General features: G+C 42.3%; 1 protein-coding gene across 6 annotated transcripts in view; it reads left to right on the top strand.

Moving 5' to 3' along the window:
- Positions 1-15,143, top strand: part of PDE7B (phosphodiesterase 7B) — a 174,014-nt gene that overhangs the window by 135,949 nt on the left and 22,922 nt on the right. For all 6 annotated transcript variants that reach the window (XM_087718413.1, XM_087718415.1, XM_087718414.1 and 3 more), the window contains 4 exons: positions 2,661-2,724; positions 4,582-4,677; positions 7,632-7,732; positions 13,952-14,083. In XM_087718413.1, the coding sequence (XP_087574539.1) occupies positions 2,661-2,724; positions 4,582-4,677; positions 7,632-7,732; positions 13,952-14,083 (393 nt within the window). The remainder of the gene's footprint in view (positions 1-2,660; positions 2,725-4,581; positions 4,678-7,631; positions 7,733-13,951; positions 14,084-15,143) is intronic.

Here is a 15,143-nt window from a genome sequence, read left to right as displayed (position 1 = left end):
AGCCAGATTTCCCTAAAGACCATATGTCTTACGGTCTGGAGGGATTATAATGACTGGCTTAATAACTGGGGGAAGAGTTTTAAAATTGGGTGTAACTCATTTAACAACCACTTTGCTCAGCAGTGGAAATTCTGGTCCCAATTTTATAAGTCAGGACCAGTGACATGCAGTGAAGCTTATGGCTGATGAGGCAAAAAGAAAGAAAGTGACTTTTGCCCCCCCCCCCCCCCGCAGCAGCTATGTCCGAAATAGAGGCATCCCGCGCCTTGCAGCTATGTCCGACCCAGCTGCGGGGTGCCTCTATGTCAGACAGAAGCGGTGGGGCGCTTTCTTTCGGCTTTTGCCTGCCCCGCAGGGCAAACACTTCCACTTTGCAGGCGCTGGAGCCGCAGGCCACCAGGAGTATGTCCCGCCCACAGCAGAAGAGCGCCAGTTCCTGCCCAGGCTGGAGCGAGAGCCGTGGAGGCGAAAGGCGAAGAGGAGTGGGTGGGGGGTGTTCCAAGAGGTCCCCTCCACTTTTTGCACTCCGCAAGCCAGGCCTGCAGTGGCAAGAGGCTCAGCTCCGCTTCTATCCCCCCCTCCGCTCCAGAGAAGTCGGCCACGGGCGAGTCTCCGAAGCCCCGGTTCCCTCTCCAAGCAGCCCCAGGAGGAAACGGGCCAGCCCCGCTTCCCTCCCCAGACTTTCCGGCAGTGGAGGACCCGCATTCCGCTCCCCCTTCCAAGCCCCAAGTGGCCAGCCTCAGCTCCCACCACTTTCTTCCAGAGCCCCGGCAGGCCTGCCGAGGAGGAGCCCGGACAAGGCTGGAGCGAGAGCCACGGAGGCGAAAGGCGAAGAGAGGTGGGGGGGTGTTCCAAGAGGCCCCCTCCCCTTTTTGCACTCCGCAAGCCAGGCCCGCAGCGGCAAGAGGCTCAGCTCCGCTTCTATCCCCCCCTCCGCTCCAGAGAAGTCGGCCACGGGCGAGTCTCTGAAGCCCCGGTTCCCTCTCCAAGCAGCCCCAGGAGGAAACGGGCCAGCCCCGCTTCCCTCCCCAGACTTTCCGGCAGTGGAGGACCCGCATTCCGCTCCCTCTTCCAAGCCCCGAGTGGCCAGCCTTTCGCCTCCGCGGCTCTCGCTCTAGCCTTGTCCGGGCTCCTCCTCGGCAGCCTGCCGGAGCTCTGGAAAAAAGTGGCGGGAGCCGAGGCTGGCCACTCTGGGCTTGGAAGGGGGAGCGGAATGCATGTCCTCCACTGCCGGAAAGTCCAGGGAGGGAAGCGGGGCTGGCCCGTTTCCTCCTGAGGCTGCTTGAAGAGGGAACCGGGGCTTCGGAGACTCGCCCGCGGCCGGCTTCTCTGGAGTGGAGGGGGGGATAGAAGCGGAGCTGATCCTCTTGCTGCTGCGGGCCTGGCTTGCGGAGTGCCAAAAGGGGAGGGGGCCTCTTGGAACACCCCACACCCCTCTTCGCCTTTCACCTCCGCGGTTCTCGCTCCAGCCTCGTCTGGGTTGTGGGCTCCTCATTTGAAGAAGTCAGCTTCTTTTTACCACTTTAAATATTCTTCAGGGATTCAGGGAACTATTTCTGTTTCAACTAGTGAACCAACCAAATAATACATACATGTTGCAGTGAAGAGCGAGCCTCCTCCTTCTCTCCCACTCCTCTCTCCTCTGAAGCGCGCCCTCCGAAATAACCCGCCCAACGTAAGCGTGCTCAACTGCCAACAAGGCATGATTCGCTGCTCCCAGATCAGGAGGCGGGAGAATCAGTGCCTCCTATGCATACATTTTTTTTTGCTTTTTAACCCTTTCTTAACTTTTAAAAGGTGAAAAATTCCTTATACAAAAGAGGCCCTGAGTTCTCTTGCCTCCTTCTATAGTTAACACTAAGCACAGACTCCAAGTCACTGTGACTTGGAATCTGGTAGCAACTATCTTGGCTTTAATTATTTTAAAAAAATTCTTTAAAATTCTTTCCTTTTCCTGAGGAGACTGGTGAGGCCCCGCCTCCTTTGCCTCTAGTGACTGCACATCCCTGGTCAGGACAATGTGTGAACCCTGCTGCTGTGTTTTATTTTTTAAGCCAGAATTCCTTCCCCAGTTCTGGCAGGCTTTCCCACTTTTCAAATGTTTGTGGATTGTTTTCTCCATCACACAAATGTAGGTATTTTAAGTAAGCTCAAGCATTAACTAAAATTTACATTATTCATTCTTAAATAGGAGTTAGGCATCTCAAAGCCTATCAATCCCATGTGATCTCGAAATCTTTGTTTTATGCCCTAGAACCTCCCTAAATAAAATGTGTAAAGCTTTTGAAAAAGTTGGGACTCTTAATGGCAAGATCTTATCAAATAATCTGAAGCCATAAAAATGGAGAAAGTTGCTTCAGTTCCTGCATGTTGTCATAACATGATCACATTCCTCTACCTACTCAGAATTTGGAGGGGGAGAGTAACTCCTATATAACTTCATGCTGCCATATTTAAATACTTAAATTAGGATAAATCAACTACTGTATATTGCAAGTGTAGAACTTGATATGATTTCCAGGGTAGTTCTAATTCTAGATGAGGCTTTATTTGTGCAATTGTTGTATCCTGTTTTAAGGATTCTGCTCATTTTAATAGAAAGCTCATTACATTTAGTTGGCACATACAAATTATTCTCCATTTTATTTTTTTATTTCCAGCATATGTTATCCAAAGTGGGAATGTGGGATTTTGACATTTTCCTGTTTGATCGCTTGACAAATGGTAAGGTACAAAGAATCAGCATAAAACAATATTTTGTTAACTCTATGTCCAACAGTCATGTTTCATGTTTTCACTGATTGCACTCAAGGTTGTTCCTGCAACATTAAAGCTTGTCTTGTTGAAACTTTTCTTCTTGTGCAACATGAAGGGAAATAGCCTAAACAGACAGGATAGAAGACTGCAAAAATGCCTTTTACAGTTGTGATGATACTTTCCTATATCGTAGAATTTACCTTTTGCAGAACATCTTGGCTCTTGTTGGTACAAACAAAGATACCAACTCTGTAACTGTGGACAAAAAAGAAATAAAAGGAAAAGAAGAGATACCTGAATTGTCCATTTCATATCAAAAGTCTGTAGAGATTTGTGCAAGTTCACAGCACATTCATGTTGTTTCTTGTTGTCATTGACACTTTTAATCTCCTAATTTCCTGGTTCAGTATATGCTAGACATCAATCCTCTCTCTTTAGCACTCCAGATCCTGCTAAAAACAACCATCTTAACTTGCTCCTACTGATAGTGTTTGTTGTTTTTGAAGCAAAACAAACAAAATCCAACAACTGCTTTCTTAATAATTTGTGTGACTTTAGCCGATTAGAATCAGCCTTTAGGCTATGATGTCAGGTGGAAGATTGGGCCCAGAATTCCCCTAATCCACCCCCATACTTTCATTAGTGGCATATGTCCCTGCCAAATACTATAAAATTCAGGGTGACACTTATCTCTTACTTTTGTTCAAAGTATCCTGGAAAAGTTTTGTTTTTTTTAAACTTTCAAAATGCATTGCTCTGACCACAATGGTACAAGATTATTTTTGCAACTCAGCCTTTGGTGTGAATTCTGGCTTTCATTCAATATGCAGCCTACTTCGCCTTCAGAAGAAATGTGATAACAACAGATATATTGCATAAAAGACAGCCTGCTGACTGTACCCATCTTTCAGGTGCAATGAGCAGTGTCTGAATAGCGCTATGAGCTTTCTCAGCCTGGAACGCCCATGAAGTATAGGCAGTCTTCAGCAGTATGAAATCATTGTGCAAAGAATAGGATGTTTGGACATCATTGAAAACTCCTGGACATGTTCTTCCAATCACAAAAATGTGTAGGTTATCCTTGGCTTACAACCATTCATTTGGTGAACTGTTTAATGTGATAATGGCACTGAAAAAAAGTGATTTGTGACTGGTCCCCACACTTATGACCATCACAGCATTCCCACAGTCACATAATCAAAATTTGGGTTTATGTCTCATCCCCACATGACCATCATAAGCCCCCTCCCCGGTCATGTGATCAAAATGTGGGCACTTGGCAAGCAGCTTCTATTTATGATGATTGCAGTGTCCTGAGGTCATACATTTCCATTGGAGACCTTTCCTACAAGCTTCCAACAAGTAAAGTCAATGGCAACCCAGATTCATTTAATAACTGCAGTGATTCGCTTAACAACATAGCAAAAAAAAAAAGGTTGTAAAATCGGAAGCAACTCAGTTAAGAACTACCTTGCTTAACAACAGAAATTTGGTCCCAATCGTGGTTGTAAGTTGAATACTACCTATATTCATCTGACCATGTGGCAAATATAAGAAATACTCTTATTTCATATCTGAAGTTGACTCAGTACTGCTAGAAAGTGGGTAGAAGGATGGTCTTACTATTGGCCCTCCAGATGTTCTGGAAATATCTTTAGCTGCCATGCTAGCTGGAAATTTTTCTTTTTCCAATAAACTTACACCACTACTTGTTTAGATAATTAAAAACTAGTGGGAGAATTTCTAGAGTTATAGAGCCTGCATTCTACCTACTTCATAGTATAGTAAATGTAGGTAACTGATATGCCCTTTTTGTTCTTTCAGGAAACAGCCTGGTAACCTTGTTGTGCCACCTTTTTAATATACATGGACTTATTCATCATTTTCAGTTAGATATGGTTACATTATACAGGTTTTTAGGTAAGCATATTCTTTCATCAATTGTCAGTGTTGATGATATCTCTCTGTCTATCTCTCATCGATCTCTCTGTCTCTTTATTTATCATCTCTCTCTGATCCATCTCTTATCTATCTATCTATCTATCTATCTATCTATCTATCTATCTATCTATCTATCTATCTATCTATCTATCTATCTATCTACCTACCTACCTACCTACCTACCTACCTACCTACCTACCTACCTACCTACCTACCTCCATTTGCCCAGCCATCCAATTTGTGTTCCATAGACTTTGACTGGCTTTTGCTTTTTTATTATTTTGATGGGAAGCAATACAATTTTGCCTGCTTCATTTCGACTTCATGGCTATCCATAGGCTGTGTCTGTGCTCATGGACATTTTCCCGGTCCCATTTGTCCCCCCCTTTACTTTATTTTTCTTTTGTGGGAAAAGGTTTATAAAATACATTCGTCTTAAACACCAGGTTAGTGTGACAGTTTATTTATCACTTCTCTGCGAAGTGAAATTGAACAACTACTTGGCCGCAATCAAAGTTTAGCAGCAGAGTGGTAGAATTCTCACTTCTGTTGCTAACAGGAGCCAAAAGAGCAAAATAATCTTGTTGCCAGTCTTCCAGCTGAAATGTGATTATTACAGGACTAGAAAACCCAAATAGTTTAAGAAGTCTGAAAGTGTTAGACTGAAAAAGTAAAATCCAAACCAAAGTGTGTGGTCTTTTCTTTGCCTCACTACTGAAATGATTTTGCCATGTATCCATTTAAAACAGACTTCCTGTAGTCATTTAGATGCATTTATATGGCTATAAAGGAACCATTTCAACATCAAATTGAATAAAAAATGTAAATTTGTTTGTCTACTAATTACTTTGATATCAAGGTATTCCCAGATATTCAGGATAATGCATGTTCTATTAAGGGTAGCTGTTACTATAATCTGCCTGCCTGTAACTGAGGATGATTATTTTTGCCCTGCAGTCCATGAAGATTGAGAATAAGACTTAGCTATCTTCTTTGTAGCGCCGCTTTTCCTAATCTCTTCTTTCAGGACTTCCATTCCAATTCCTGATTCATTTTCTCTGACCAATGCTGGTTTCTTCCCATAATATACCAACAGTGCAGTGGTGGGATTCAAATAATTTAACAACCGGTTCTCTGCCCTAATGACCATCTGGGTAGGTGGGGCTCGGTGGTCATGTGACTTGGTGGGCGTGGCCAACTCAAGGTCACTCAGGTCGATGGACGCTTCGCCTTAGCTGTTACAATGTAATAAGAGTTAACCGGAGAGGCAGTTTCTGTAAGCAGGTCAATATAGATTAGGCTAGAAACAACACTAGACTGTTTCCTTCCTGCCTTCCTTACAGGATTAGCCCTGTAAAGTGGAAAAAAACAAAAGGATATTTCTTCCAACAATCGGTTCTCTGAACTACTTAGAAAGTTACCAACCAGTTCTCCCGAATAGGTGCGAACTGGCTGAATCCCACCACTGCAACAGTGGTATATTTCAGAGATGAACCCTAAATATGGAAATAAGCTCTTGAAGGTTAGGGTTAGAGTCAGGTATGAGGCAGAGGTGGGTTCCTACTGGTTCAGACCGTTTCGACCAAAACAGTAGTGGTTTTCCAGCCTGGGTCACCGGAAACTGCAGCAATCCAGGCCTGCCACGCCTCCGAACCAGTTCCCTGGTTGGTGCACCATGGTGTTTTTTTTTCATTTTTTAATGTTCTGCGCATGCATTTATGGGCACCTGCACATGCACGCGGAGCAAAATTGCGCTTGCACCGAACCAGCAGTAATGCCAGCAGCAATCCATCCCTGGTATGAGGGAAATCTCACAGGCATGCTACTATTCCTGGTGGATATACTTAGCCAAGAACAATGGTGTAGGAGGTGAATGCATGCTGAACATTCAGGGACGTGGTTTTTGTACAAAATATATACCATCTCATACAAAGATTCAATATGAATCTTGTTGAAATTATCATGAATCATGGTGAAACTAGTTAAGGAGAGAACCAACCTAGAACTTATGAGAAATTAGACAGAACAATTAATCAGTGGAACGACTTGCCTCCAGAGGTGGTGGGTGATCCAATACTGGAGGTTTTTAAGAAGAAATTGGACATTGGACAAATTGGATATTTGTCTGAAATGGCACAGGATTTCCTGCTTGAGCTGGGGGTTGGACTCGAAGATCTCTGATGTCCCTTTCAACTCTGTTATTCTGTTATTCTTGTGAATACAGAAATTATGGCACTATTATGCAAAAGTCTGACTAATTTTGGGACATTAGGAAAGAAAGTTTACACTTTTCCAAAAGTGTGATTTTATAGTTCAGAGTACATGTCTATTTACAATAATGGAGGTTTTACTTGACATACAAAGAGCAATTTAGAAAGATTGGTCAGACTCTACCTAATTTCTGTTTATGATACTATTATGACTACAACCTATGACTATAATAATGATAGTACAAAAATACTGGTGTGTTAATCAAATTCAGGCAGTTCTTATGTAGTTTGTCCTCCCACATACTAACTGAAATAGGCAGTACTACTTTTTCAGAAGGGTAAATAATGTGACTGCTATCTGGGTTTGGTAATAAGAGGTGCTGCTAAGCCTTAGATCAGGGACCATTCTGATTCATAGAGAAAATCAGCCTTAAATAATACTAAAGCATTGTAGATTGTTGCCCTTTATTTTCCCCCCTTAAGGTATTTATTTTTTTCTTCTGAATTTTATTGCTTTCATTAAAAGCAATAAAAAGTGATTTAGAAACAAATCTTTTCTATGGTATAGATTTTCTCGTTAACCAAAGGAATAATAAGCTATTGCAATTTTAGAAAAAGCTCCAGTTTAAGTTTTAGCTTTCAGCCCAAAAATTTAAAAGCATTTGAATCATGGAGATACTCAAAGGTTGAGGAAAATGTTCACTTCTCTTCTGTTGCTTCTAGGTATGGTGCAGGAAGATTATCACAGCCAAAATCCATATCACAATGCTGTCCATGCTGCTGATGTCACGCAAGCTATGCATTGCTACTTAAAAGAGGCCAAGGTAACCACACAAGCTTAGCTAGAATTTCCATAGACCACACAGCGATGAACTCATTTTACCAAGAAAACAAAAGTGTTCCACAATTGTACTTATGTCAGTAAAAACCGCCAATGGAATCTCCAATGCTCATTCCACCTGAGGGATGGAACATACAGAACAAAAAAGAATGCAGTTGTTTAAACCAATCTTAAAAGTAGAAATTATCCAGAAGGGTGACTTTAGGGCAGAATAGGATCTTATCCAAGAAACAGCGCATTCCATCAACGTTTTGAAAAATTGTCCAACACTTTGTGAGATTGTAAAAAAAAAGTTAGAAGATCTTTCATCAGGAAGCCAAACAAACAAACAAACAAACAAACCTTGAGATCTCATTTTAAAAAATCTGAGAAGTTCTCACCTAAGTTGGAGAGATGTTAATGGTCTGGTACAAGTTTTGTGGGATTTAGGCAATTCTAAATCTTTTTTGGCCCAAAGTAGATTGAGAGAAAGGGTGTTAACAGTGTATAAAAACTTTCCAATGTTTGGTCTTGGGTTCTTTTGTTCGTGTTTTGAAAACTTGAAACTAACCAGCATTTCCTGATTTCAGATAAATGAAGTCTGATTTGTTTACAGTTGGAAGTAGATGCTTCCAGATTCCTTTCTGCAGAAATGCCAAGAGAAACAAAAGGCAAAGCCTAAAATCTATGCCAGTTCATGACCATAATACAGAGTTTAATATTACAGTCAAACTTGGCCATTAAAGCAGATGAATAATGCCAAGCCGCATTTGCTGAAAAAGCAAATTATGGGAGAAAGACGTTAACAGGCTGAAGAGAAAAGAGACATGTTTAAGAGTTCTTTGTACCCAATTCATTCCTGCAAATGCCCTTTTTAAATATTTTTTTCACTTACCTGAAATTCAACATGTTGGGACAGAATCTTAAAAAAAACAATTAACAGAGAAGAGCTGTAAAGGGGAGAGGGAGGCAATCTTGCCTCTATTGATTCTCATTTTTAAATGTACTATTCTCCATGGCATTTCCCATTGCCATTAGCAAGATAAGCAGAATCCCCCAGTATACTTTTTAAAATTACTAACATTCTTCACCTGAGATATCATTGGTCACATAAAATATCTGAAACAATCAAAACTTTTTATACTATACAGCTACTTGCAATTTAGATACAACCTTTAGTCTTTTTCTCTTGTACCTGAAAGATAACAACCCACAAGTCGTGAGGTAATGTGATTCTAGATGAAAAGGCCCAGTGGAGGAAAATCGAAAATATTTTTTTGTATTTATTCCCAACAAAAATTAAAAAAGCTACAATAGTTCTGGAAAAATGTATTTTTCCACAGATTATTCAATTCCCCCAATTCTTTTCTTTTACATCCATCCTGAGTACATGTACTTTTTATGTACATTATACAAATACAGCATTTTTCAATAAATATTATAAAACAAAATGCTACTTTCTGCCCTTCCCCCCCAAAAAAATCCCCAGATATTGAACTTTACAGCATATTTGCCAGAATTAAAATATAATTGCTTGTTTCTCAAAGTTACACATCATATCTGGTCTAAGACTCTGATTTATTTATTTCCTTATTTATTTGTTTTTTGAATTTATTGTCCTCCCAACTCCAATAGACTCTGGGAGCATATAAAAGTAGAAAAGAACATTAAAAAGCATATAAACATCAAATCAGACAGCCCAGACTAAAATAAACTTATGAGCAGGAAAAATCAAATAAAACAAAACAAGATCCCTAGTCAAATAATAAACTTCAACTCCAAGCCAGGTTTTCATATCTTTCAAGAACCTTATTTTTAATCTTAACCTTATTCTTATTTTTTATGTTTCATTGCTTTACTATTGTTATGTTTACATTTTTATCATTTTTTTCTGTCTAAGACGAGATGGGCAGCAAACAAATTTAACAAATAAGCAGAAGGTGCTTGCTGACTTTATCTAGACCTTAATGGAACTACATCTAGCAGTGGGGTACCCCAAGATTCTGTCTTGGGCCCAGTACTCTTCAATAATTTCATAAATGATTTAGATGAGGGAAATTAAGGGGGAGTCATCAGATTTGCAGACAATACCAAGCCGGCAGGAATAGCCAACACTCTAGAAGATAGGCTAAAGATCCAGAAGAATGTTGACAGACAACAGTGAACCCTATCTTTACAAAATTTGATGATGAGAAAAGCAATGTTTCCTCTAATTTTTTTTCAGTGTGAGCAAAAAAGTATAGTGTTTGAACGGCACATTTTCATGCCTGAGCATCTGAATTTTTTTCACAGATATCACCTAAGATAACAACGAAATCAGTTATGTTTATTCAAGGTACCCGCTTAATTAAAAGTGTTATATAATATCAGTATCACTTAACAACAATCCTGCTTAGCAACCAAAATGTTGGCTCAGAAAGTCTGGCATTTGAAGCACACAAGTCTTAAAGCTGTTGTTACAAGATCCTTGAACCCTAACCCTTTAGAAAAAAAACCCAGAGGTCTTCAAACCTGACAGCTTTAAGACTTGTGGACTTCAACTCCCAGAATTCCTCCTCCAGTCATGTTGGCTCAGAAACTCTGGCATTGAAGCATGCAAGTCTTAAAGCAGTCAAGTTACAAGATCCTTGCACCCATAACCCTTTAGGGAAAAAAACCCCAGGGGTCTTCAAACCTGACAGCTTTAAGATTTGTGGATTTCAACTCCCAGAATTCCTCCTCCAGTCATGTTGCGGCGACGTCATCTGCGTGGATCTGCTCCATCTTCGTTTTTTTTCACAGGGGGCAGGGCTGCTGCTGAAGATGCCAACGAGTCCCCGCCGCCACTAGAATAACTGCTACCACCGCCTCCTCCTCCTCCAACAGCACCACCACATTTCCTGCCCAGCGCTGCAGCTGAGGTGAAGCCGCCAAAGCTCCCGCTGGCGCCCACGCCCATGGCAGCGGCAGCGGTGCCTCCCCCTGCCTCCCCCTCCGCTCGGAGCATCTCAGCTGGGTTCCGTGTTACCCCTGCTGCTGCCTCCACTTCCGCCATGCTTTTTGAGAAGCCATGAAGCCTTTTTTTCCTGCTCCCGCCCCCTCTGCCGCCTTCCTACTGGCTCCCGCGGCCTCATGGCTCCTCAAAAGCACGGCAGAGGAGGAAGGGGGAGGGATAACGCAGGGCCCAGCTCAGAGGATCCACGTGGAGGGGGAGGCACCACTGCCACGGGCAGGGGTGCTGGCGGGACCTTTGGCGGCTTCACCTCAGCCACAACGTCGGGTGGCAAATCCGGCAGTGCTGTTGGAGGAGGCGGCAGAAGATATTCTGGTGGCGGCGGGGGCTTTGGGGGTTTACTTCAGTCGCAGTGCCGGGCGCAAGCGGCTAGGATTGGACGCCCATAAAGGACCTCCCCAGGCTTGCTTTGCTGAACACAGGGTGACTGATGCTAGTTTGAGCGGCCGCGGCCAGCGCAAACTACCGTCAGTCGCTCCATGCTCATCAAAACAAGTCTGGGGAGGTCCTTTGCAGGCGGCTAGAACTGGCCGCCTGCAAAGGACTTCCCCGCGTATGCTTTTCTGAACATGGGACGACTGACGGTAATGAGCAGCGCAGCCGGTGCCTAGGAGGTCCTAGGAGACTGGCTGTGCCGTGTAAGCTCCTGCCGCCATCCCCACGCCCGTGCTAACCCTAGATTTTCTGAGGCCCCTCAGCTTCCGGAGCCTGTGACAGAAATCACTGCGCGGCAGTTAGAAACTGCTGCACGGTGTTTTCTTGCCATGTGCGTGGCCGTGCAGCCACGCACCTTAGAGGGAACAGTGGAGAAAAGTAAGGTTTTACACTTAGGCAAGAAAGAAATTACACTTATACCAACTGTGCTGGTATAAAATAAGTTATACCTGGCTCAATAGCAGTAACTGCAGGAAGATCTTGAAATCCTAGTGGACAATCACTTAAATACGAGTATGTAGTGTGCTGCCTCCACCAAAAAAGCCAGTGCAATTCTAGGATGCATTAACAGTATTAGTACTGTTTTATAATGCCTTGGTAAGGCCACACTTGGAATACTGCATTCAGCTTTGATTGCCACAATTTAAAAAAGATGTTGAGACTCTAGAAAGAGTGGAGAAAAGAGCAGCAAAGATTATTAGGGGACTGGAAGCTAAAAATGAATGGTTGCAGGACATTTCACTTGGGTCAAGTGAAAAGAAGGATCAGGGGTGACACGAGAGCAGTGTTCCAATATTTGACGGGCTGCCACAAAAAAAGAGGGGGTCAAGCTATTTACCAAAGCACCAGAAGGCAGGGCAAGAAGCAATGGAGGGAAACAAATCAAGGAGAGAAGCAACCTAGAACTAAGGAGAAATTTCCAGAGCATGACAATAATTAGCCAGTGGAATGAATGGCTTGCCTCCAGAAGTTGTGGATCCGCCATCACTGGAGGTTTTAAAGAAGAAAATGGACAATCATTTGTCTGAAATGGTATAAAGCAGGAGTGTCAAACTCACATTGCCATGGTGGTATCATGTGACATATCGAGACTTTTCCCCCCTTCGCTAAACCGCGCATGACACACCCACCCCGCGGGCTGGGTGTTTGACAGCCCTGGTATAGTTTCCTGCTTGAGCAAGAGGTTGGACTTCCAAGATCCCTTTCCGCTCTGTTATTCTGTTATCTCATGAATGGGAGCAGTGCTGTTCCAGAGGGTAGGGGCTGCAACAGAGAAGGCCATTTTCAGTGGTTGTCTTTAGAAATCAAAAGTGGTGGGGTTCTGGTTTTTTTTTTTTTACTTTGGTTGTAACTTAATATCCCAGAGGTGTTCCCCAGAGGAAGGGAACTGGGGAGAAGAAGGAGACAGAAAAACCTCTGGATTTTCCAATCACATAGTCCAAATGTGACTATGTGATTGAAGCATCATGGTATAATGCACCAAAAAGGGGGTAGGACTTTGATGATATGGTTATGACTGCATCCAGACCTTTCTGATGGGCTCTGCAGAGCTCTTTAATTGTTCATGCATTTCGTGCATTACATTACGACTCTATCTGTTGCAGCATCAAAGTGCCTGCTAAAATTATACTGGAACTCATATCTCTATCAGGCTTTGGCAGCATGCTTTCCAAAAAAAAAAGTTATTGACATATAATTTTCATATCACTATTTAATAGTTCTTTTAAAAAAATGGCAATTCACTTTGTTGCTAAAGTTGAATAATAGGGAGTGGTGCAGCAGTGAAATTCAATTTTTTTTACTACCGGTTCTGTGGGCATGGCAGGGGAAGGACACTACAAAATCCATTCCCTCCCCATTCCTGGGGGAAGGATATTGCAAAATCCCCATTCCCTTCCCCACTCTGTGGCCAGCCAGAGGTTGTATTTGCCGGTTCTCCAAATTACTCAAAATTTCCGCTACTGCTTCTCCAGAACCTGTCAGTACCTGCTGAATTTCACCCCTGGAGTGAGGGTATAAAGTGAAAAACATTATAGTTTCCTGGAGTCGCTGAAAAATGGGTATACAAAGAGCCATAATGGTTGCTTGGCTTTGAATTAATGTGATACATGAATTCAGCCATTGAGCTTTATAAATTATGGCCACTATGGTTTGTTCAACTATGTTAACTAGAGTGGAAACAAGCCATAGCTTAGTGTAGTGATGGTGAACCTTTTCGGCCTCGAGTGCCGAAAAGGGAGCTCGCGTGTGCACTTTGCACATGTGCTTGCGCTCAACTGGCCGCAACCTGGAGGAGCTGCCCAAGGCACATCTGCGTGCCCGAAAATGAACTTACAGTTTTTGGCGAGCACATGCACATGGACACTGGCCAGCACCTCAGAATCAGCTGGCTGGCATGCATGCTCATGCAGGAAAACAGAAGACCAGCTCTTCCAGTTTCAAACACTGCCACACACAGGAAGGACCACTGATCGTCGCATGTGCCAGAAACCCGGAAGAGAAACGGGCAAGGCCGTACGTGCCAGGACACATGGCTCCGCAAGCCACTTCAGGCACGCATGCCATAGGTTTGCCATCACGGACTTAGTGTGATGAGGGAACCAGTGCTTTAAGAACCAACATTAATGACGTAACATTGTGTGTGAATTAGGTCCAATGTTTTGTTATTCAAACAAAACCTGCATAAAGTTTCACACAGTGCATGAGATTACAATGTATGGTAATTGTAACATGTAAAAATACATATTGTAAAAATGCAGTCACCTTTAACTCTGAACCCCTTTTTACATGCTCCAGCTTGCTAACTTCCTCACCCCTCTGGATGTTATGCTTGGATTATTGGCTGCTGCAGCACATGATGTAGACCATCCAGGAGTCAACCAGCCATTTTTAATAAAAACTAAACACCATCTTGCCGGTTTATATCAGGTGAGAATAGCAGTTAGCATAAATTATTGCTTTTTAAAATCACCTTTGTTATAACTGTACAGTGTTAGGGTTGCTGTCACTTCTTTTTGCCATGGTCACCTCAACTTTTCAGTTATTGGAGAACTATTTTCAAGACGTAGACCATGAAGTGTGGGAAGCAGTCATCCATGCCTATAAAAATGACTCACATAACTCATTTACTCCCCACATATGCAGACAGAATTTGTAGGAAACAGAACTTTCTAAAATTCTATTCCTACTTTTATGAGATATAACAGTAGCTTTATAATTCTACAGTGATGTGAAAAAAGTGCAGATTATGAGAAGGAGATGGATTGTGCCTCATTTTAAAAAGTGAATAGCTGTAAAGATAGGTTTGAAGAATAGGTACTCCCTATGCTATGTACTGTGAACTAAGAAAAATGGCACAAAATTGCTTAATGTCATAGTTAATTTTGAGTTTTAGGGGTCAGACTTTCTGTTCAAAATTTTCAGAAATTAAAAATAGAGGCAGACACAAAGCACCGATTTCAAATATATATTGGAACAAACATACATTTTATAGCCCAAAATCAAAAAGAAAAATAATTTGGAAATGGTGCCAAAGATTACATGAATTCTCTCCCAAGACAAATGCTGCAGTTGAATATATAAGTGAGACTTCCATAGTATTCTTTAATAAACAGAGGTTGCATTCAATAAAAAGTGTTAGCTTTATACGTTTCTAATCTTGGCTAAAGAATTATAGTAGCACAGGCCATTATTTATGATTTAATAGTTTTTTAACAGTTCCCCACCCAAATGGCCTCTGGATCTAACAGTGTTATCTGGCTGGCATAGAACCTTGCCAGACATAAATCTCTGTTGTCCATCATTTAGTAACACATTTACTTATTGAATTCCTAGACAATATTTTCTCCAAGCATTTCTCTCTCCTTCCCCATAAATATATGTTTGTCTTCACAACAATTCATGAAGTAGGCTTGAACGATGAGATAATGTCTGCTAAACTTACTGAGGGATCTCAATGGTTGGGATTGGAATTTGGATATCCCCAAGC

This window comes from Thamnophis sirtalis, unplaced genomic scaffold, assembly GCF_051295495.1.
Source record: "Thamnophis sirtalis isolate CommonGarterSnake01/CBP01778 unplaced genomic scaffold, rThaSir2_p1.2 scaffold_6, whole genome shotgun sequence".
In the NCBI taxonomy this organism is placed as follows: Eukaryota; Metazoa; Chordata; class Lepidosauria; order Squamata; family Natricidae; genus Thamnophis; species Thamnophis sirtalis.
Note: the sequence above shows the minus strand (reverse complement) of the source record. Positions and strands in the feature narration are given on the sequence as shown.